The sequence below is a fragment of the Saccostrea cucullata genome, unplaced genomic scaffold (assembly GCF_032062105.1).
Source record: "Saccostrea cucullata isolate Sc308-1 unplaced genomic scaffold, CSIRO_AGI_Scuc_v1 ctg734, whole genome shotgun sequence".
NCBI lineage: Eukaryota > Metazoa > Mollusca > Bivalvia > Ostreida > Ostreidae > Saccostrea > Saccostrea cuccullata.
In genome coordinates, this window is record NW_026928122.1 from 54525 (window position 1) to 80335 (window position 25811).

At 33.8% G+C, this 25811-nt stretch overlaps 1 protein-coding gene across 1 annotated transcript; it reads left to right on the forward strand.

Moving 5' to 3' along the window:
- The first annotated feature begins 22011 nt into the window (after positions 1-22011).
- LOC134276500 (uncharacterized) lies at positions 22012-24290 on the forward strand. The gene is made up of 2 exons (XM_062758750.1): positions 22012-22520; positions 23783-24290. The coding sequence occupies exons 1-2, from the start codon at positions 22012-22014 to the stop codon at positions 24288-24290; spliced, it is 1017 nt and encodes a 338-aa protein (XP_062614734.1).
- The last annotated feature ends 1521 nt before the right edge of the window (positions 24291-25811 follow it).

The window sequence follows — 25811 nt, forward strand, 5'->3', positions numbered from 1 at the left end:
GTTTGTTCAAATCGTGACCTCTGGGGGTAGGGCGGGGCCAAAATAGCCGATCAAAGTTTTACATAGAAATATATAGGAAAAATCTTTTTAAAAAATTTCTTCACAAGAATACCAAAGCCATAATTGATCATATTTATATGGAAGCATCCTCAGGTAGTGTAGATTCAAGTTTGTTCAAGTCATGACCCCCGGGGGTAGGGCGGGGCCACAATGGCCAACCAAAGTTTTACATAGAAATATATAGGAAAATTCTTTAAAAATCTTCTTCTCAAGAATAGCAAAGCCATAATTGATCATATTTATATGGAAGCATCCTCAGGTAGTGTAGATTCAAGTTTGTTCAAATCATGACCCCCGGGGGTAGGCTGGGGCCAAAATGGCTGACCAAAGTTTTACATAGAAATATATAGGAAAATTCTTTAAAAATCTTCTTCTCAAGAATAGCAAAGCCAAAATTGATTATATTTTTGTGGAAGCATCCTCAGGTTGTGTAGATTCAAATTTGTTCAAATCATGACCCCCGGGGGTAGGGTGGGACCAAAATGGCTGATCAGAATTTTACATAGATATATATAAGAAAATTCTTTAAAAATCTTCTTCTCAAGAATAGCAGAGTCATAATTATACCCCCGCAAACAAAGTTTAGGGGGGTATATTGGAATCACCATGTCCGTCTGTCTGTCCGTCTGTCTGTAGACAAGATTTTGTCTGGACCGTTTCTCAGAAACTGTTGGATGGATTTGTCTGAAAATTTATACACTTTTTATTCACCATATGAAGGTGTGCACCTGGGATTTTCATCATGATTGGATGATTTTTCTGCATTTTACAGGCATTTTTTCTTTTTTATTTTGTGATTTTGTTTGGCTCATAACTAGAAAACTATTAGACTTACAATCATCAAACTTGGACAATTTATGCATCTTGGGTAGACGGCGTGTCACGACCTATTTCAAGGTCACTGTGACCTTTAATTTAAGTGATTTTTAAAAAAAAACTAAGTCTTAAGAATTTTGAATTTCATAATCCTAAAAAATGTAAAAATATAGTTGTATCCTTATTAAAAAATGCTAAATTAAGTAAAAACTTATTTTTTCCTCATATACTTTACAGCAAATTCTGTAACAAATGTTAATGATTTGAGAGGAATTCAGTTTGTCCCATGGGCATAATTATCAAGCACTGGTCAAGGAGAATTTTTGATAGCAGAAATGTGCATGTCAAATTAGAGAAAAATTAATGAGTTCATTGTCGGGAGTTAACTGGCAAGAGCATCATGCAGTATTATCTTAATTCATCTCTTGGGAGTTGGGCAAAAAGAAATGGCCTTATAGTTGCTTGTGTTAATTAAGAGTTCTTGATGGCTGTAGTTCAGATAAAGATCTTTCAATTGGTGTAATGTAATTAAAACAAATTGATGTTTTAGTGTATGATTAAAACTGAATTAGTATTGTATAATATAATTAAAATTAATTATACATGTGTTCATTGAAAAAAAAATTACATTTCAATTTTTATATATTTGCAACAAATTGCAGTCATGTCTCACTTAGAATTTTATAGTCTAAAGAATAATTAATTTTTATTAGACTGTAGCATTTCCATTATTTCATAAAATATGCAATAAACAATTTAAAGCTCGTTAAGCTCTAACACAGCCAGTTTAGAATTATATGATGTATTATTTGTTTTAATTAATCCCTACACTGTAAGTCTCTTAGAGATGTATGTACAATATTTTAAACATGATAAGAAATGGAAATTAGATCATTGAAATCTGTGTCAATCTGTTAATCAAGGTTACTTGATTTTTTGCACCCTAACCAATTTATGATTATTGAACATTATTTGATGGGCGTATCATGCTGTGGTGGGGCACTTTATTAGACAATAGTGAACACCTCTTACTAGATCCATAAAATATTTCTGAATTGGCACCTACTCTGAAAAACCCAGCAGGGGTATTTGTCCCTATTGGACAGTTCTAGTTGATTATATTTCTATGGAAGCACCCTCAGGTAGTGTAGATTCAAGTTTGTTCAAATCATGACCCCCGGGGGTAGGGCGGAGCCACAATGGCCAATCAAAGGTTTACATAGACATATATAGAAAAATTCTTTAAAAAACATCTCAGTAATAGCAAAGCCATGATTGCATGGTCATGGGACTACTTTTGGATTTAAACTTTTCAATAATAAACCAATTTCTACTTTTTCTTAGCCACAGTGCTCAGGTGAGCGATGTGGCCCATGGGCCTCTTGTTTATTATGTCAAGGTCCAAGGTCAAATTTGGTGACACCCAAAGAAAGGTCTTGTCACAAAAAATACACCTGTGAAAGGTAGTTAATTGACCAGTTTTTGGAAAGATGAGTAATTCACAGTGCACAGAAAATCTTGTGCTTGAAATTGCACATTTTTTGCATTGTGGGATCTTTAGCATTTTGGTCAAAGACTAATATATAAAACTTTTACAATACAGTCTGCAGCTCAGTTTTAATTTGTCCATGATTACAATTACATGTAACTTGCCTCAGAAAGAGGCTTAAACAAGAAACATTGCAGTAGATTTAAATTCTATAAGTGCTACCTTTCTCTACTTTTGTTAGTTAAGTAAAAACCAATAGAGTTAAAGCTTCCTTAGAAACTTTTGGTTATCTTTTAGCTAGAATATACATTTATGTTTTCCCTTGGCAAAGTTCCTATTAAAACCAGCCCCCTTTCCTTGTCGTCGGGGCCCCTGAGGATGATAGGAGAAGAGGGGCTGGTGACAAATCATTGACACTGCCAATATACTCATAATTTTGTGGAGTAAACTATATAATTGAAACTATAAGCTCACAGCTCACAAATTCCTCTAGTTCATAAATGATACTGCAGATCTTTATTTTCTCAAGATAGTCATTGACTCTTAATAAGCGAAGCAAAATGTTCACGAATTGTGTTTTTTGCTTTATATAATCCTGGGGATTACTGTTATACGTGAGAATTAAACTTTAAGACAGTCATATCATATTGATTCCACTTAAAAGTACACAGAATACTTGTAATCAATGTTAATAAAACTAATAATAACGAACAGTATTATTAATAATAAAGATGTTTCTTTTAATAATGAAAAACAAGTTGTTTTCCTTCTAAAAATTTTTTTTACAATACAAGCCCTGTAAAAATAACTCACCAATTATCTTGATTCTTTAAATAAAACCACTCAGTTGTGAGTTTGTAAACAAAATTTTGGTTGGTGTTGGGGGAAAAAAACAATTTCAATTCTTAACGACTACTGAAAATAAAAAAAAAGATACCAAAAGTAAGGGTAGAATCAACGAAGGATGGCAATCTTCTAATAAGTAAACAATCTTCTTAATTTAACATTTAATTAATTAGCTCCGGTGCTTTCAAGTTGCATTGCAACATTTTATACTTTATCCTTGGCCTTGTGACTTTTTAAAACTGTAAGATGGGGTGATAATGGTTTAAAGTATTATTTCTAAGAATTATGTGCTAATGGCAAAATTTGATATGGTTGACATAGACATACTATGATTTAGTGATTCAGATTTTGAGACAATTTGTTTACATGTATCCAACGTGCATTTACAAATTTTTGGTCTGAATTTGGAAGCTAGCTTAACTTAATGATAAGTAAATTACACAAAGAGACATCATTCGATATATACATGTATGATTTTTTAAAATTTAATGAATAATATTGACTTTAATAAAAGAGAAATCTGTTATTGCTAGCTCTCTAAAGCAGGTACCCCCCTCCCCTTAAAATGCATAAATGAATTCATGTATAGGGTTTTCTGGACCAGTGGCCCTTTTACAAAGAATCAAATGACTAAAAAAATATTTTCCGTCATTCTACAGCAAATATCTAGGCTGCGAAAATCTTATTTTTGTATGACATTATAATAAAAAAAATTTTTTGAAGAAGTTTTTACTAACCTGTTAAAAAAAAATAACCATAACTTAAGTCCTATTGCTTAGACTTTAGAGATCAGAAGCGCATTCAATGTTAACTTAGTGACCTTCAAGGCTTTTTGGCAAGCTTTGAAAAACAGCATCAAATATGTTATTGAATGTATCCATGACCATCCCCTTTTCACAAACAAAATATTAAATAATACAAAAAAAAAAACAAACAAACCCTTTTTGTGCAAAATTCATTGTATTTTATTAATGGCAAGTGCTCTCATCTTTTTTTTTTTTTAAAAAAGATACACCTGATAATTACCATGCAGGCTGGCTATTTATATTTTAAAAAAGGAACAGTATCACAAAAACTTTTTTATTGTAAAATGCTGTAAAACGTGAAGTACAGCATTCAAAACTTGATCCAAGATGCAACATATTAATTATGCAAGATTGGTTTATGTCTAAGGATTTGTAGTTTCTTAAAAATAGACTCCACCCCCTTTCCCAACCCCAAACCCACCCCTAAAAACATTTATTACATTACTCATTCCACAAAAAAGATGTAATGAAGCATCTAAAGCATAGTTGGTGGTGGGTAATGTAAATATCAAGATGCATCATCTAGACAAGATCTCCTATAATCAAATGTATAGTATAGTTTATTGAGAATACACTTGCTATAAATCACATTCATACAACAAATCATTATCAGTATGTACTGGTAGTATTAGCATCCTTACTCCATATAGGATAGATGACTTTCACATTTACAAAAGTTATTCCCCTTTGCGGGGTAAATCCGGGGTCAACTGGCGTAGGACACTGTTTTTACTCTATAACCTTACCAACTTGAGTATCTCAGAAATAAAATCTGTATGAATATGTTAATTACGATTTTCAAGTTGCCCCATATTCTGGCAATACAGATACATATCAAAATTGTCCGATAATGTTTGAAGCTTAAAAATATTAACAGGTAACTTACAGAGGACAAAGTGGAAAAATGAGCATTACACCAACAACATGAGATAACTCTTAGGAATGTGAAATTCATCTATGCTTACAAGTCCATTGTGCAAATTATGGGACTTTCTGTCACTGACAAACTTTTTAAAAGAAACCACATCCTTTCAAGTTTGAGCTTTTGGGTAGCCTTTGGAGAGAGAATATTGCACAATTACAAGAAAAAAGCTACTTAAATGCAAAATAAATTTGCCTCAACTACATAAGTAGGAGGAGTTAGGATGACATTAGATAATATAACATTTTTGAATAAGTTTTCTTATTATATCACAAATGTAATAAGTTTCGCTATAAACCTTGACAAATGCTGAGTCACACCGGAAACAGTTATGTCACGCCGGAAACAGTTATGTCACCCCCGACGGAAACAGTTATGTCACCCTTTCGATCACGTTCATGTGTTTTTACTTTACTCATTTTAGTTCGGGTTCGATATTTTATGACGTCGGTTGCTAAGCAAAAGTAAACAACACAGCGCATTTCTTAATGTCAAGAAGGCAGTTTTGGATTATTTGTGTAAATTTTATCGATTTTGCCTTCGGCATCGGGTGACATAACAATCCAGGGCTTTCCTGTCACCTCGGGGCAAATATTCTGGTATGTCACCCTCGAAGCCATGTGATATATGTATAATAATAGCTCCCTAAAGATAACTTTGAATTTCCACAATTTGATTACCAGTATATATACATGGGATATGTATAATACAATCATTAATTGCAAAAAAAAGAAAAGAAAAAAAAGTGTAATTGTTCTTATGTCAAGAAAAACTAATCTTTCCCAAGAAAGTGCAAGTACATACTTAAGAAATAAAAAAAAAATTTGAGTTTCTTTGAGATATGACATGAAGTAGGTCATGCAATCAAACTCTTTAATGTCCTAAGGGTGTTCTAGTAGATTTTAACGTGTATTGAATTCATGTCAATTAAATCCCATTGAAACTCGAAAAATTTTTTGTTTTATATATTTATATTTAAGGTCTTCCGTTTCCAACGGAAGACCTTATTGTTTTCGTTCAGTTTCTTTTTCCCTATTATTATTCTTTTTTTTCTTACCGATTTTGTGCACGCGAGTTCTCGGAAATGGCTCGTCCGATTTTCACCAAACTTTCAGATCTGATATTAATTTATCTGAACCTTGTCGGAAATTTTAGTCGTCGATGACGTCACTTCCGGTCGTGAGATATGGACGATTTTCTGATTTTTATGGAAACTCCTCCGGAACGACTTGAAATATTGACTCAAGGTTTTCAGTGAAAGTAAGGGAAGGTTTACTGAGTTGCAGGCAGGCGTCCAAATCTTCATAGCGCAAAAGGCGCCAAAGCTCGGTAGACCCCAAAAAATATCTCGGAAACATCTCACAAATTTGACATCTTTTGTTTTATATCTTCGTATCTATTCATAATTTGTTAAAACATATAGAAGAAAAGTTGTACAGATACACGGGATCTTTCATATGAAATCAAGAAAAAGGGGCTGACCCCTCAAATTAGGGGCTCAGAAGGGCCAAAAGTCTTTCATTTATATCTCTTTATTGATCAATATTTTGTTATACATTACAGAAGCAAAGATATTTATCGTAACGACTTGCAACAATATATTATAAAATTTTGATCATATGTTACGTAATTAGGGGTCACAAGGGGCCAGAATGTCACATCTTTGACGCTTTATATCTCAAAAAGGGGGAATATTTTGATAAGCAATATTGAACAAAAGATGATCAGAATAACGTTCTAAACAATATGCATACTTTGAATTTTTGTGAAACGGCCCCATTAAGGACTTGGAGCAATGGCCCCTAATTTTTTTCATTTAGAATATCTCCAGAACGAAAAGAAATATCTGAATAAGTGTTGAACAAAAAATCTTTTAAATGACAAGACCTTTCATTTGATATCAAGAAAAAGGGCCCAACTCCTAAAATTAAGGGCTCAGAGGGGCCAAAAGTCTTTCATCTATAACTCTATAATGATTAATATTTTGTTATCCATTACTGAAGCAAAGATATTCATCTTAACAATTTGCAACAATATATTATAAAATTGAGATAATATGTTACATCATTAGGGGTCACAAGGGGCCAGAATGTCAAATCTTTGACGCTTTACATCTCAAAAAGGGGAAATATTTTGATAAGCAATATTGAACAAAAAATGGTCAGAATAATGTTCTAAACAATATGCATACTGTGAATTTTTTTAAAATGGCCCCACTAAGGACGTGTAAGGATAGCCCCTAAATATTTCCATTCAGCATATCTCCACAACGGAAAGAAATCTCTGAATAAGCGTTGAACAAAAAGTCTTTGAATTTAAAAGCCCTTTCATTTGATATTAAGAAAAAGGGGCTGACTCTTCAAAATAGGGGCTCAGAGGGGCCAAAGTCTTTCATCTATAACTCTTTAATGATCTTTATTATGTTCCCCAAACGAAGTTGGGGAACGTATTGTTTTTACTCTGTTTCTTATTATTATTATTATTATTATTATTTTTCTTCTCGGGAAAATTTTGTCCGCGAATGATCTTGTAAATTACACATCCGATTAAGGGGAAACCTTTTTAGGGTAAGTAGGCATGTTATGTAGATTTGCGGAATCAAGGTCATTTTGCGCGCACGTGCTTGCAAGAGCGCGCACGTGCAAAACTTGAAATGACCAATATATAATGGATATAACCGTAACTTTTCTATTTTTAGACGAAATGTTTTGAAACTCATAATGTAAGGATATATGAGTAGTATGCACAAGATGACATGGTCAAAATAGCAAGATTGCACGTGCAAGCACGTGCGCTTCGCTCTGATTGGCTGAAACTAAAGTCTCAATATCTTTCTTGTTTTTTGATAAAATCATTTGAAATTTTGAACATAGTCATACATTAGGGAGATCTACAGCCCGTAATAAAAGAAATATAATGAAAGCATGTGCATGCACGTGTGCTTGCAAGAGCTCGCACGTGCAACACGAGAAATGTCCAATATAATTGATACAGACGTAACTATTTAAATTATTGATGATATGCTTTAAAACTTATATTAGAAGTATATATTAGAAGCATAGACAAGATGACATGGTCAAAAAAGCAAGATCTCACGCGCATGCACGTGCGCTTTGCTCTGATTGGCTGAAACTAAAGTCTCAATATCTTTCTTGTTTTTTGAGGAAATCCTTTAAAATTTTAAATATAGGCATGCATTAGGATATCCTACAATAAGATATATAGCAATTATTTTGAAAACGCGTGCATGCACGTGCGCTGCAATCTGATTGGCTTATGCTTTAAATAGCTATAACTCCCTTGGTTTTCAACCAAACAGGATGGGAGTTGGAACATGGATAGATATAATGGACTTCTACAAGAAGACATGCTCACCATGCACATGCATACACGTGCATGTACGTGCGCTGCAATCTGATTGGCTGAAACTTTGAACAGCTATAACTCCCTTGGTTTTCAACCAAACGGGATTTAGAACATAGATAGATGTAATGGACTTCTACAAGAAAGTATGGTCGCCTTGCTCATGTGAGCACGTGCGTGCACGTGAAATGAGTAAAATCAAAAATACACTTGAATTAGCGTATTTTTTAATACGTTTGGATTAAATACTTTGATATTTAGTATATTAAAATCTTTAGATTGTAAAGAAAAGATTGTATGGTCATTACGCACATGCATTCACATGCGCACTTCTGGGTAAACGTTGTTAAAGTCTCAAATGCGTAGAGTTTGTCTTATTTAATGAAGCTTACAGGGAATATGGCACCAAAAGGGAGTTGGGGAGCGTTTGGGGAACATCTGTAACGGTCCCCGTTACAATTTGCACTAGTTTTGTAATACATTACTGATTAAAAGGTATTCATCTTAACGAATTGCAACAACATCGTATAAAATTTTAATCATATATTACGAAATTAGGGGTCACAAGGGGCCAGAATATAAAGTGTTGGTCGGTTTATATCTCGAATAGGAGAAATATTTTGATATAAGCAATATTGAACAAAGGATGGTCAGAATAATATTCCAAACAATATTCACCGTTTGAATTATTGTAAAATGGCCCCATTAAGGACTTGGATTGGTGGCCCCTAAATATTTTCTTGCAATATATCTCTTTAACGAAACGAGATCTGTGAATAGGTCTTGAACAAAAAGTGTTCAGAATCACGAGACCTTTCATTTGAAATCAAGAAAAGGGTTTGGCCCCTCAAATGAGGGGCCGAGAGGGGCCAAATAACTTTCATCTATAAGTATTTGAGATTGTTGAATAAATCAAAAGAATTTAATCAAGTGAGAAAAGTCTTGATATCATTATTTTGTAACAAAGATCATAGTCAAAATCATATCTCATCTTACCGAAAAATCAGACGGAAGACCTACTCGTTGCTTGCAACGAGATCTCATCTAGTTATTACTCTTATTCGTGTTACAGAGGGAAAAATGCACTATGTAAACTTTGTTATTGAAATGCAATGTAACATACTTGATATTATGTTATGTCACATTATAACGGTGAAATTAGTCAATAAGTCTCACAGATTTTAATCGTTTACAAAAAATCTGGGATTATATGTTCAGCTGTATGCCACACCTGATGTATTTTTCATGTCTAGACATTGATATTTTTATTAATTAATTTTTATGTATTGCATGATTTAGGTACATGAATTTTTCATAAAAATAAAGACACTTTTTGTTCTTTTTGTACAATAAGCTACGATATTTGAGCACGATAGATTAGACTTTTTACTTTGACTCCATTCTTATACCTCTTGCATGAAAAGTGGGGGTGTATAGCACAAAAAAAAATTTCAAGAATTGTGCTTACTGATAGGTGTGAGAATTAAATTTTCACTAGTACATTGTGTCACGATATTACACAAAAACCAAGTTCTCATTTATAAAAAAGTTTTCAAAATTACAGTAAAACACACAGTAGGGGTGTGTAGGACAACAAAATTTTCATGAATTTGTGCTTACTTCTCTGTATAATCTTTAGGTGCGAGAATGAAATTTTCACAAGTACATTGTCTCACGACATTACACAAAAACAAGGTTCTCGTTAATAAAAAGTTTTTTAAAAAAAATTACAATAAAACACTCTTACAGCAAACTTGCTTATCATGCTTAGAGCAAACTTGCTTATAAGGAATTGAGGCTTATATAGCAAAGTGATTTTCTTTCCCTATGGGCCTTACACATATTGTTTAGTTAATTAACTGATATAACAAATTATTATGAAGCAAAATGGTCCATCCCTGGTGCCTCATTATAAATATGTTTTACTGTATTATATCTCCTGCCTGTGGAGATTGTATATAATAAGGGTGTCCATCCATCCCTCTGTATGTATGTTTGTCTGTTTGTCCTTACATCCTTTCTTTGAGGTTATGGATAACCCATCTCTTATCTGCAACTTTTGCTATATCATTGATTTTGTTTGGTTGTTGTTGAGATTTTTACAAACTCTTTTCAAACAATGCCATTGTGCACCTCCGTTTTACTTTTTAATCACTATAAAATTTCTCATCACCACCATTCTCTCTTTAAAGGGGCTTGGACACAGATTTTCCACAACTTTCAGTATGATATCAGACTTCTGTGATGCTAGAGCATTTCATGATTGATTGATTGATTGTATGTTGTTTAAGGTCCCTCTCAAGAATTTTTCACTCATACAGAGACACACACAGGTAAATCTGCAAATTTTGTCCTATGTCCGGCACTTGAGGCCATTGAGCAGTGAGGTATCTTTTTCGTGCCAGTACCTATACAACAACATGAGACCTCGTTTTATAAGGTCTCATCCGAAGGACCAGTCTCCACGTCCCACAGTAGGATTCGAATCCCCAACAAAAGGATCAAGTCCTTACTTCTCGACTCTAGAGCAGATGCTCTAACCACTGTGCCACATAAGCATTTCATGAAGAAATTTAAGAAAAAGGTGTTTAGATCTATATTTCTGGAGATTATCTTTAACGTAATGTTTGTTTGCCCTCTCCTGAGTCAGGGTATAATTATAAGGTCAGAAGATAGATGGGAAAACCTTCTTTCCAGAAAATTTTAGAACCTCTTAAATAGGTTTTTGATTAGGGTTACTCATAGCAAAGCAATGACTCTGCCACTATCCTTATATTTTCAGCTGTTACCTCTCTTTTCTGCAATTTCTGATCTGATAGATATTTGGACTTCCCCATTATACTTATACACATTTTATAAGCTTACTGCTCACAGTACCTCTAGTTTACTAAAAGTGTATTATGACAATCAGATGCCTGAACATTCAATTTTTAATGCATTGATTATGTTTCTAGCATCAACTATAGTTTCTCGTATAAAGACAACTGTGTACATACATGATTGTTTTATGTAGGTGGGAACTGGCGGTGATGTCAACAAACAACTCTATTACAAGGCCACTGAATACCAATGGCTGAAGTTGTCCCTGCTCGTGCATTTAAACTGTTCCCTACTGACACCCATAGGGGGTTGACCTTATACACTCAATAGTGCAATCGTACATACAGCATAGAGTTCTACCTGAAGCCAGAGGGTAAGATGGCTTCCTGTGTCAGAATTTCTATACCGTATTTTCAAGTTGCATAATCTTTTCGGAAGCTGATTTGCTGGGAGCAGATATGCGATTTTCTTCATTTTTTTTCTCTCGCTGATTTTTCATAAACTTTGTGAAAGAAGGTGATTGTGGTTGATCCAACGTGACAGAAAAGAGAATTCCATTCCCTAATTTGGAGGAAAATGATAATTTTTGGTTTCGGTGAATGTGAATGGAAATGGAAATATGTGAATGTATTCTGTTCTTCATACTGTGATCTATTTATGGAATTTGGTTAAACAATCAAGTAATTTAAGAAGACATCAATTACCTGCAGATGCTCATGGAAAAAGGATGGTAGAGTATCTGATTATGTATGAACTCAATGTATAATTTTCTGATGGCTGTGTGTTAAACTCTTGTAGTACTTATCAATAATGATAATATCAAAATTTATTTTTTCATTCATTTTGAATGCATATTATTTAATAAAACAATCCTTTGAAATCTGAACTTTTTTCTATTTATTATTTGCAAAATATATGAGGTATTGTGAACTGTTAATCTAAAATTACTCCAAACCATATTTTTCACTTAGATTACTTTTGGCCCGCATGGCACAGTGGTAAGCGCATTTGCTCTAGAGTCAAGGAGTAAGGAGTTTAATCCTTACATTGTGGGTTGGAATCCCTCTGTGGGACATGGAGATCTGTCCTTAGGATGAGACCGTAAAAACAGAGGTCCCATGTCACAGTAGGTGCTGGCACGAAAAAAACCCCTCACTGCTCAATGGCTCTGAGTGCTGAGTATAGGATAAAATTTGCAGCTCTTCACCGGCAAGTGGTGGTGCTTCCTCATCAAGTGAAAAATTCTCAAGAGGGATGTTAAACAATAAACATAAAACTTAAAAGTCATGGTCAATCAGTGATCTTTATAGGTCATCTGAGTTAACTCAGGTGACCTATTGCTATCCTTTTTCGTCCCTCGTTTGTCGTTCGTTAACATTTGAACATTTTCAGCTTCTTCCCTGAAACCACTGAGCCAATTTCAACCAATTTTGGCATATAGCATCTATGGGTGAAGGGGAACAAAGGTCCCTGTCCCCCTGGGGCCTAGGGGTCTGGCCAAAACCACTAAAATTAGTACTATCGTTTTAAAAAACTTCTTTACTCCTGGACATCAAGCAGTCAAACTGTTGGCATGATTGTTATCAGCATTGAGTCTCTACCAAAATTATGAATTCCATGGCCCCAGGGTCAGGGGTTCTAGTGCTGGGGCGGGGTTAAATAGATTATATAGTGAAAATGCATTATTTCTTCGTAAATCTTCGCTCCTGGGCTTTAAATAAACTAACCAAGTGCATAGTTAAGTTGAATATGGCTGCCTCTTCAAAAATTGTGAATTTCATGGCCCCCAGGGTCTATTGATTAAATAAAGAAACTGCATAATTCTTAAAAATCGTCTCCTCTGCTTCTGGATATTTTTATTAAACCAATAAACTATGTACAAAGTTATGAGGAAGGATGCCTCACCCAAATTTGTGAATTTCAGGGCTCCTGGGTTAGGGTTCTGGTGTTAGGGTGGGGCTCTATTGATTATATAGTGAAAATGTGTGAATTCTTTGAAATTCTTTTTTCTTTGCTCCTGTGTATTATGCCAATGATTAAAGTACATATGTATTATGAAGAAAGGCACCTCTTCCAAATGGTTAATTTAAGAGCCTCTGGGTCAGGAGCATGGGGTAGGGGGTTACAAAGTCTGAAAATAAATTAATGCTTTGAAATCTGCTCTTTGGTATTAATCAACCATTTACGATGAAATTAAATTTATGATAAAATTTTCAAAATTTTGAAATATGTGGCCTCAGGGTCAATGGTTGCTTTAGGGTGATATGCACAACTGGTTACAAAGTTGTTTGTTACTCTGATCTACTTCTGGGTATTAAGCAATGTGATGAGGATCTGATTTTCATCAGATTGGGTTTTAAGTAAACAAAAGTAAGCATGCTAAGTGTATAGTTATGGTAAGGAATGTTGTATCTTACAAAATTGTGAATTTAACGGCCTCTGGTTTAAAACACAAACTAAATTTGTTTGAAAGTTGTTACCTGATATTCAGGTGACCTATAAGGCCCATGGGCCTCTTGTTGAAGGTTAATTTCAAAATTATAAATTAATAAATTTTAGGTTCAAAGTGAAAATTTGAAATATTTCATCATGCATATGCAAATGTACATACTGTTAAAAATTAACTAATGAGTAATAAGAGTGTCCTTTTCTGGAATGCTGTGCTCTTCTTTAACTGTCAAACCAAGTCATATTCCCCAATTCAAATTCATTTTTTGGGTGGGGTGGGGTGTTAAAATTACACAGTGCTGCAAGGATCATGATTGTCCAAACGTGCAAATAAGTCACACCTATTATTTATGTCTAGATTAGGTTGAAATAATAAAGCGATAATGTTAAAAGGAGGTCACCCGATGACCGTTATGCGATGGTATCGCAGTGCGATAGCACAATGGGAAGATAGTGAACATTGCTTTATCATCATGATACCATCAAGTTAGCCGTTGTATCATCATTATCACGCCTTCGCACAATTGCTTTATTGTGCCATCGCACCTTATGACATTGTCATGCCATGGCATAATCGTCTTCGCGATAACTAGATAACCATCGCCAGTGCATTATCGTTTCACCGCAACATCAACCTAAACCTCGATAATGCGACGTTGCAATAGTGAACTACATGGCCCCATCTGGATTCCATAGTTAATAAACCCGGTGGCTTGAAAAAGTTCTAGCCATGATACACAATATGCAGTGCATATGTGAGATACCAGCGTAAATCAATGCTTTCTTTCCAATAAAGGTAGGCATTATGATATACGAGCATTTACGTGTTCTTGTACAGTAGAAACATAACTCTCTTGGAAAGGAATTGTGACAAATAATGTGTTTTCTTAATTTTGGAAATACATGTACATTTTAATTTCGAAATTTTGAACACGGATGTATTGCATACCATATAGATATCTAGAAGTCCCGATCCTTTTGTTTACTGCATACAGGGTTATTTTCGCCATGTCTTACTTTCGTCCTTTCATAATGCTTGGTGTTCCTCCAGTTTAAATTCGACCACTTGCAACAAGGGCGAAATTTTCCTTGTTTACCGTATTTTAACCTTTGAGTTGTATTTCGAATGCACCGTATCTTTTTTTTTTAAGTTCGAGGGAACAAGGTTGGGGGTTCGGTGTATCAAATATTCTAATAACTACAAACTTCTAAAAGTACAGGGGCCCTACGCCTGCACATTACTGTTTCCCGAAATGGTGGCAATATAGACCCCCTTCAATTGGGGAAGTGGGTTTAACATAAGAGTGACATAATGGAAAAAAAATGAAGAATGACTTAAAAGATGGTCAAAGAATTATGTCACCATCGTGGTGTAATGTAGATTCAGATTTCTTCCTAGAAGCAAGTTACTTAAGACGATCATTTTTGGTGCAAGTTTGCTTAATACCCTGGGACTAGTAATGAGAGAGACGTGTAAAGTAATCAACAAGCCCTCAACCACTACTTCAGAATTTATACACCAAATTTTTTGTTGTTGAAAACTTTGGGACTCCACAGTGGGTTGAAGTTGCTAATTTGCGGAACATGTAATCTGTGCTTTAAGGAACTGTATTCCTCCAAAAATAATGAACATCTAATGCATCCTTAGAATATTTTTTTTTTCGACATAGTCGTTTTTTTTTTTACTGATTCTTTAACTTCAGAAATTCCCCTTGTAAATAGTTCTAGTCCCAAGAAAGGAAAGAATAATGAAGCCATAAAATATTAATATCCAAGTTTAGGTCCTGGTATCTTCCGATCATACGATTTCTAAAGGTGACCATTTAGGTTCTCATGTGTGCTTTTTCTTTTTTCTTTCTTTCTTTCTTTTCTGTCTGTCTGTCCGTCTGTCTTGCAATTTCCATATCTTTCTTTTATTTAAAGAAATATTTTATTTAATGGAAGAAAAATTTCATAATGTCTGGATAAATACATTTCACACAGATTGTAGGGTGTGTAACTGACCCAAGGTGGGAAGTTCAAGGTCACAGGAAGAAAAATTATCTTTTATGGATAAACTTGGTAGGTTTTCATTTCAAATAAAGATTGCCCATGAAAGGGTGTGTTTTGACCCAAGGTCATTTGGAGAAGTTCAAGGTCACTGGTAGAAAAATTTAATAATTCGTGTCCAAATGATTCCATATCTTTCTTAAGGATAAACTTGGTAGGTTTTATTTCACACAACAACAACAAGGTTTTAACAAATTAAAATTAAACGGATGACCCAAGGGTTGTCTGACCTCTGACCCAAGGTCATTTGGGGAAGTTCAAGGTCACTGGAAGAAAAATTTTATAATTCGTGTTTGATACATATCTTTATTATGCAAAAACTTACTTCTGAAAAACCCAGCGGGGGGTATTTTGTCCCGATTGGACAGTTCTAGTTTCTTTTTCTTTTTCTAGGCCCAGATGATTACCTGACAAACTTCATTTTCTAATGGAATTACAACAACAACAACGTTTTAACAAATTAAAATTACGGATTTGCTCTCTTATTTCTCGACCAATCACAAAAGCGCCCCGCTTTCTTATTTCTCGACCAATCACAAAAGCGTCCCTCGGGGACAAAAATATGGATACGTGCTTTCAGGCATCAACTGTTTACTTTCTGAATTTCTGCTAATAATCCAAAATGAATTGGTGATTCACAATAAGCATATAAGGCATGATTCAAAGCTTTAATATATTTTTAATCTGGCAAGCATAGTGTTTATACATGTAGCAAACCTATTATAGCATTTCAAAAGTACGTGTTCTAAAAATAAAATTTTGCTCCTTTGTGTTGAGAGAAATATTGGAATCAGTGATGAATATCACCTACCCACCCACCCCACCCCCACAAAAAGAAAAAAAATTAAAATTCATATACCGTTAATGCATAAAGATAAGGTTACTTTTCGAAAGTACCAGGATATTTTTCAATCAGCGCGATCAAAAATTCGTATTAATATTTTTTCAGATTAAAAAAAGTTTATAAATTCGCTTTTTTAGTGTGAAATGCTCTAGCCACACAGGTCAGGTTATTTTATTGAAAATAATGGAAAACAATATTAGCTTCAAATCTGAGTCCAAGTACGTTTGATGTATAACTTTTATACAAATTTATGCATAAAGGAATTTTTTAATTTCAATATACAAATTAATAGTTCTAACAATGTGTACAAGATAGTTAAGACTTCTGAAGTTAGCTCTACCGACTGCCAAAGTTTTATCTTAACAAGCTTCAAGGAACGGTCTTAATTCTAAGTTTGTACTTAAGTCCTACTTAAGCACTTTCTTAGACTAAAGTATCCTTGTACATTTTACGCAAATACGAAGGGTAGTATAAAAATAGGGTCATTTATAAAAGCACCAGCTGAAAGATTGCTTAAATACTGCCGTCTCGACAAAACGGCTACTGGTGGACCCCTTGACGTTGCGATGATGTCTTTGTTGATAACCGTCATTTTTCGCCCCAAATGCCTTCTTCCCTGCCTTAATTCTGAAGCCTTATTGCACCCCTTGGTCATCTCCACGTACATGAGTATCCCACATGCACTGTATAACATATAATAATATCACTACTGCGTAAAATGTAACAGGAGTTCTATGTACCTGATTTTTTTTTTTACACCTACTACTATATTGCCTCCAAAGATGAAAATTAAAAATTCGAAACCTTAATGCATATAGATCTACAGGACACCACTAATCACATTTCAAGAAGGCAATTTAGTAGCTGCGTATGAAATGAGAGAGAAGTTACGAGAAACAGATGTTAGTAGAAATACGTCAATTTTGAAAACGCAATTTGCCAAAATTTCGTTAATAGGTTGTGTCAATGACCATGTCAATGACCATATAAAATTGCCCATGACATGCAATACCTTACAAGGGAATATACATGTACGAGTATTCGGTAATTGTATGCTTCTGTTATCATGTAGTTTTCGTTCGTCTGTTCGTCCGTTTCTCTGATTGTCCGCAGGAACTTTAACACTGCCCATAAACTTTTGATGGTTGTAGCTATGGTATACGTCTTCCAAATGTGTATTCCTTTTTACAAGACCTTCCTTTGGGTACCAAAATATTTGAACAATTGACCCTGACATTTGAGTTTGACCCAATTTTGCAAGAATTTACCTTGGCCATAAATTTTGAACAGTTAGTGGTAGGGTTTTCATACTTCACATTTATATTCATTGTGATAAAACCTTTCCATGGATATAAACATTTTTTACTTTTTAATCTTGACCTCTGGGTTTGACCCATTTAAAAAAATGAACCTTGGAAATAACTTTCCTATTTTACAAGTACATTCCTCGTGACAAGACCTTCATTTCATTAATAAAACACAACTAATCATATTCCAAAATATAATATGCCTAATGATAAAAAGAGTAGTTTGAAAAAGGAAATAGGGTACAATGAATACTTTAGTAGTCATATAATTTTGAAAGTCGATCTTGAGAATGAGAATTTGGTTACTACATGATCTAGAGTTGTAGGCAAAACCTATTAAAGGAAAACTTTTTCAAAAGAAAACTCTTTTATTATTATTTCCAAATGATATAGGAATACTAAAAGTTTGTCTGCATTACCTCTGGAGGTTGAAAACAACGACATCGGAGATGATTATTGAGTCATGTGATGAATCGGGAAGTATAATTTGTGAAAAAAAGTTTAATATTGATCCTTCATCATTCTACGCAGATGAAAGTCCTTTTTCTAGTTCATGAGTTAAACATATGTTTCATTCTAATCGAGAGAATAAAAAAAGAAAATGGATTGTACATTTATTAGAAATTCTGCCCCGTTCATTTTGAACCTTGCTGTTAATTGCTTGTTCATAACATTAACATTTTCTTATATAAGTTCAAGACAAATCGTATATACAATATAAAAAAATCACTGAACTTAACAAATACGTTAGAAAAATCTATTACTAGCAGCATACTTTTATTGACCAAAGGAACCTATGCTTATGACCCACATTTGGCCTTAATTAGATGTCACAAAGAAATGTACTTCTATTTTAGGCCAACAAATCATTCATAGCTCTTGTTACTCGTAAATATACGTGGTAAAAGTATTAAAACCTACATTTATTTGTTCAAACAACCACCAATTCCAGAAAATGAGTTCCAACTCAACAGGAAGACTTCCGAAGAAATGGTAAATAAAGCATCGTCTCAAGCCACTGTCCGGAGTCCGCGATATAGCTCTCTCTGTCTCCTACCAGAATGGAAGAGGATCGTATATATTGGCCGTGGTTTGCGACGATGTAAATAGAGATGACTGAACAGGAAGGAGAAATGAATTTACGTGTACTTTATTAGATTCAATGGGAACTTAACTTCACAAGGTACGAGATTAAAAACTGGCTGATGACGTCAATTTTCTCCCGTCGCCAAACTTCTCCATTCTTTTGTTGAGTTTATCAAAAAATGTCATCAATCCTTAAAATGTATTTTTTTTATGTTCCGGATCTTTTCGTACGAGCTGGGAAAACGCTAAAAGCCAAATGCTGTAATTGACACAACAAATATCATTACAAATATACTGGAGAATTAGAAAAATCATACATGGCAACTGCCGTTTACAATTAAGCACACAGAAGAAAGTGTTTTTCACACAATTTTATATGTTCCTCCATTTAAGTGTTTGTAATAATTTTTAATCACTCATTTTCTAAATGAGCATCAAATCGTTAAAACTCCGCAAGGTACTAATTTAAAAAAAAAAATAGTTTGAAACGTGCAATGTCGTCGTGTAGGCGTCAAACTCTGGAATGGAAAATCGCCCCCCGATCGTTCTATAAATAACACAATGACGTGACATACGATCAGGAATAGTTATCGTTTACTTTCAGTTTACCTGTTGGAAGCTCGCAACGTACACGTGTTTGCAGAAAAGTTTCACTTTTATTTGAAAAATAGAAGTTGGAGGGAGGACTAGACCATCTGTTTAAATGTAAGTAATTCTGTTAATTGATTAAGAACGGAGGTGCTATGTAATTTTTAACAAATTTAATTAATGTTAATGGGGAAAAAACTTAAAGATTAAAAACAATTAGTTTTATTTCCCTGTGTGGGGGTGTTAATTTACTTCAATTATTAACATAGCCTGCTCTTGTATTTAAAATTCTGAAAAAGGGGGTAGGTGAGAAGGGGGGGGGGGCAGTCAATCAGCTAGTTGTATATCATGCTTTATTGTGTGTATTTTGTTTATTTCTCCGTTGAGGTCTGAACTATTCTATAATTTTTAAAAATAGAACTTACTGGTATACCTGGGTATAATTGGAAACAACATCTTTCTCCAATATTCTAAAATGAGAATTAATAAATTTATTTGGTGTGGACTATATTCTTTTTAATGCATTACGTTCAGGAATACAGGATCAAGGTTTTTCTCAAACTTCTTGAATGCAAATACCATGTAGATATTTTTTTCTTCAAATTTAAGAATCATATATATTTTGATTTACAATGTTTGTATATTTTTACATACAAAAATTAGCGCAGAATAAAACAATCGAGAAGTCCATATATCCTAATTAAGCTCTTTGAAATACGTTCTGTTTTGCACTTTGTTATACCCTTTGAAACACTGTTTGTTTTACACACGTGCTTATTAGAATATTTCTCGTAAATATTATCAATATGCATTGAAATTAATATATACGATACAGGTTGTGATGTGGAAAATGGTATGTATGAATGAAAAAGGTGAAGATATCGAACAGGGAACGATCTAAAAAAAATCATAATTAATTTAAAACAACACAATTCTGTGAAGAAGACATAAAGCACAGAATCCTGGTGATTCCAGAGATGGGATCAGGGGCCTAATAGGAATAAGCAACCCCTGTAGACATGTCACACCCGCCGAATGCAAAGAAACAACCGCACAGGCATAGTTTATCAAAGAACAGGGACGTCAAATTAAGAGAATGCGAACAAAAAATTAGGTCATTATGAAAAGTAATGATTTTAAATTCCCAAACTGGTATCAACACAGAAGATCTTCAGATATCAGTCTAGGAAGCTGTTATGGTTATTGTGACGTCAGGCATATCACATAATTATGAAAACAAAACTTTTTATTAATTAAGAATGCAATAAATATATAAATGCATGTAAAATAAATGCGCTCGTGGCTTCACGGTCAATTTTAAAAATGCTCTGTGTTTAATTAGATATTCGGTCAAAGTTTTCGACTTGAAAATGAAATAACCTTACTATTCCAAGATATTTCGTTTTTATTTAAATAATTGATATACGTAGCATATACTCGTATTCTATAATGTACTTGCTTTAAATGGACAATGTCTAAATAACTAATTTTGGTAGGAGAGCAAGGCATACATTTTATCATTCATTAATTAGATTGGATGCTGTTTCTTTCTGCAGACACAAAGACTTGAACGTCATACGCTATCAATGGTATATCCATTTCTAAACATAGCTGCTTACAGCTTTGATATAAATGTATATAGATATACAGTCAATGAAATTGCTTTGCGGTTGTTTTTTCCTCTCCAACAGTCCAAGATTAGAAGTAAAAAAATAGATTTCTTCACCTCCTACTTAGACCGGTTATTCAATTGTCGTGCAACGTTCGCACAGCTTTTCACTTATAAGAAAACAGTTAATAAATTAATGTAGTTTTGACATAAATAATTTACTCAGGATTAACTATACTGTCATTTAGGCTTACGTCAATCGAGAGACATACAAAATGTTTGTTTGAATCGTCTATGAAAATTTTATGAACTGCGCTCATCACAGATGGTAACTCAGCAATTTTCATTATATAGAAACCTAGCGTAGGTTTTTATTAATTGATGTGTTTTGAAATAGCATTGTTTATTTTTTTCTGATTGTTTCATTTGCTTTCATTTGTCCACGAAAGAGTGCATGTGTGACATCTTTCAGGTTACAGAGATATTCCCAAGACGACGCTTAAATCGATGACGTAAAATCAGTTAATTTGTGGTCTACGTCATTAATTTTCACAAAATAAGATCGACCCTTTTGATAAAACTCATTCTGAAAAAGATGCCAATCGATCAGTGTAAATTACAGAGAAAACAGTACTAGATATTGCTCCACTTTCATTACCACTGGGGAACACAATATACCTTGACGCACATTGCAGCTAATTTTTTCCTTGACAACAAATGCAGTCGAACGTCAAAATCACAGTATTAAATATTAAAAGATGGTAATGGTTCTCGTATTTCTATATGACTAGTTTTCAACATTTTTCATTATATCTCTTTATTAAGATTTATAAAAGCTCACCGATTTTGATGCGTTCATTGATCTAGGCACAGAGAGGAGAGAAAAGAGGAGGGTCGGGTATACCCGGTCAGGGCACAACCCCGCAAATTCGTCTCGATTCCAGACTCTCCCCTAGCCATGGATGAACCCAGTCATAGCCTACCACTGGACACCTCTTTAACCAGATTAGAGTCCAGTGTCCCGATTTCAGATTCTTCATGTGTAAGACACCCCAGGAGATCTTCATGCGAGTATGAGTACAAGGGACCTGTAGGACAGTTCATTATGGATCCACAAGGACACTCTTCTGTTTATTCTTATACCACAACTTCTTGGAGCGAGATGTTTGGGTCATCTACAGCTAGGGATGCGTACGGTCAAAATACCAGATACGATCCAGAGTTTGGGCCACAGGTTATGTCTAATCGATCAAGGCTTGGCAACAAAACTTCGAAGAGTTTGGACTTGGATTGCAGCTTGACACAATCCGTAATGTTGCCTCGTCGACAGAGTCTGGACGAAACTTTTCATCAGACTGCAAGTTCCAAAAATCCTGGTCCTTTTAGAGGACACAATGGTTCCTTTCAGAGGAGCACTCAGTCCTGTGTTGCAGATCAGACTCTTGTTCACAAGGAACATGCTAGCAGGTAATGTTTATATCATGTTGTAAATTTTGAATTGACAAGGGAGAGGTAAATGCAAAATTTACAACATGATACCTAGTTATCATGTTGTATAGTTTGCATTTACTTACCCCGAGTAAATTCAAAATTTACAACATTATGTTTGTATGCAAGAGCAAGGAACAACATATGAACAATGAAGTCTATCATGGCATTCCATTTAAGTATGTTGATTTTCCTTTTTTCCAGCAAATTTATTTAAAGGAAAAACAATCACAATTTCATTAATAATTTTCTGAATTCTTTTTATTTCTTCAAAATTTAGTACAGTCTTTGTTTTTTTATACTTCTCATATTATTTCTTCGTTATTACTAATATTTGATGAAGATTGTGGGGGGGGGGGGGGAATCAGTATAAAATAATATTTTGTTTAATAACTTGTTCAGAACTGTCTTCTCTTCTTGTAGGAGACCCTCAAAGTAAGTGTGTAACAAACAAGAACTTAAATTATATCTAAAAAAAAATGCAAAGAAACATTATAATTACAAATTAATTTTAACAGAATTCTATTTTTTCTGTTGCATTTTCATTAACGTGTCGAGTTGCCAAATTTTGAAAATATATGGCAGCATTATGATTCTATTTATTTGTTGACTTTTAGTCTTAAAAAGTTCCAACGGAGAAATTAAACTGCTGATGACTTTGCATTTTTGACCAAATATGGAAATGTGATATATAGAAAAAGTCAAAAACATTAACTTGGTTTTGAAATAGACAAATGCCTTACTGTAGATTTACGATTAACTTAAATACTGCGCACTTGGGGAATTGTATTTAATAAATAATCATGGACTTCATAATCTTGCATTTAAGTAAAACAATATTGAATTACAAAGAAAGAACATTAGGATGCATCGCTAGGGAGATAATTGTTTTTCGTAAACATTGAGTTATCAAGTGCGTGCGAACTAATACTATGAATAAATAAATGATATAAAAAAAAAAACATTGAAAAATTAATTGATTTTAAATTAAATTCAAAATTGGCCGAATTGGTTATTTAGGTATGTGTATTGTACAGTAAATTATAATCATAAAACTGATAATCATAAAATAATCAAATATTAGTTGGAGGGAGTGTAGGATAGAATTAAAATATAGTTTGGTGTGACATATTCAATTACTATCAGGTCTTTTATAGAATTTATTAAAGTAGTTGTACACGATTTTATAACAAAAAAAAATAATAATACTTTTAATGTTAAACAAGGCTATTTATTTTTAGATCGGCGACGTATGGTTCCAGGGGAAATTCACAAGAAACTTTTGGTCTATCGACATGTATGTTTCCAGAAACGCAGACGTCTGCGCCCCATCCTAACACTGAACCCCTCAAACATCAGTCTAGACAGAAACTTCATCATCATCGTCACCTTACAACCGGAGGAGAGTTTACCAGGACCTATCCGTATCCCTACTTAGATATAAAAACCGAACCCGTGGATCCGCCGGGGACAAGCCAATCTCAATACAGCGAGCAAAGCGGAAGGGTAGAACCTTTAGTAAACTTACCGGAGGGTTTCTATAATTCGACTTATGGCAGTGACAATACTTATGATGCTCTGTATAAGCAAGCAAGTCGTTCAGAAGGGGGTCAAATGTATGGATTCCAGAAGGGACGCAAGTCGAAAACTAGACACCCTCTTCTGCCATCTACCAGTAAGGAAGACTCGGAGGATACGACAAACATCTTCTCGGCTTCGGCCGGTGACAGGGCACTTTTAATAGGGTAGGTTTCTGTTCTTGTTTCGCTGTTTAATATATATATATATATATATATATATATATATATATATATATATATATATATATATATATATATATATATATATATATGAGAGGTGTCACGAATAAAAGCTGTTTGACACTTATTGCAGGCGTAATGATTGTTGTCTTGAAATCAACATGTTAACAATTCAAATGAATGAATGTAAAATGTCCGTACACGGGTATACGAGGGTTGTTTAATGTTGATGTATATCTGTATATTTAGCGGGGGAAGTAAAGTGTACCAGGTTATTCTATGTTATCGTATAATCTTCTACGTCTTCATATATTAAAAGACGTAAATTAAGAATTATCGGGAAAAATCAAAATAAGTAGGTCCAGCAGTTCAAATTTTGATCAGTACACAAGTCAATTATAAAAAAAGCTTAAGTTTAAAAATTTCTTTTTCTACATCTAGAATCCCCTTTGATTGATTGTAGAAGTGAGAATAAAATGATACTCAAGGCTATGTATACTTATGATCGATTGTTACCATGTAGCACGAGGTCAACGGAGTAAAACTGGGGAAAATAAAGAACAATAACTCGTATATGCTTGTTATTATATACAGTTCTTGTTATTTATCTTGTGGGTCTCCGAACCTTTGTTGTAAAATTTTTCTACGATGATTTTTTTTTTTGGTCAGTATAGTTAACTATTTACTAGTCACACTGGATAAATAACTTTTACTTGGTATTCAGTAGTATATAATACGTCCCAACTTTTTACCAGTCGAACCACTCGAAAGACCTCAATTTACTCTTGGCTGATTTTCCATCTTTTAAAACACACAACTCTTTGTTATTTTTTTTTTATCATAAACAAAAAGAATATGCATATTGTCAATTTCAAAAATTTTCAAGAGAGCAGAGTTAAAGCAAAGTCGTTGTATATGTACGTGTACTTATTAAAGCAACTAATCTAAATCTATTTTAAGTCTAATCTAGTCACCTTGATCAAATGATAAAAGCGCGATTCACATGGAGTAAATTTGTTGGAGTTGGGAATGAGGGTTAGTACAAACTTTTTTTCTTAAAGATTTGATTTTTTTATCGTAGATACCATTTGTTAATGTTTTACCATGGCAAAATTGTTTTTTTTTCCTCGAAATATTAAAATCGATACCTTTGTAATGTAACGTATATTTTACAAAAGTTAAAATTCTGAAGATACAATTTTCTTTCATCTGAAAAAGAGAAAGGGGTACTAACTGCATGTGTTCGAGATATTCTCCTAATTAAAAACTCGAGATACAGATTATAGCATATTGAGCTAGTGATAAAGACCTACCTTTATCGAATATAACAATATACAGTAACTTGCATAAGTAGACAAAAAATGCAACAGAAAAGCTGGTTTTTCTTCTTTGATAATAAAATCATAGTACCTGACGAGGTAAAAGCCCCATGGAAGTTGCATGTTTCTGAATCCTGTAAGATTTTTACAGATACTAATTATAAGTACTGAGTAAAATATGTAAGATTGCA

Bases quoted from the DNA above. Each gene is read 5' to 3' on its own strand.
- LOC134276500 (XM_062758750.1), top strand. From the start codon at position 22,012: ATGGATGAACCCAGTCATAGCCTACCACTGGACACCTCTTTAACCAGA. The intron at 22,521-23,782 runs GTAATGTTTATA...ATTTATTTTTAG, and splicing joins CACAAGGAACATGCTAGCAG to ATCGGCGACGTATGGTTCCA.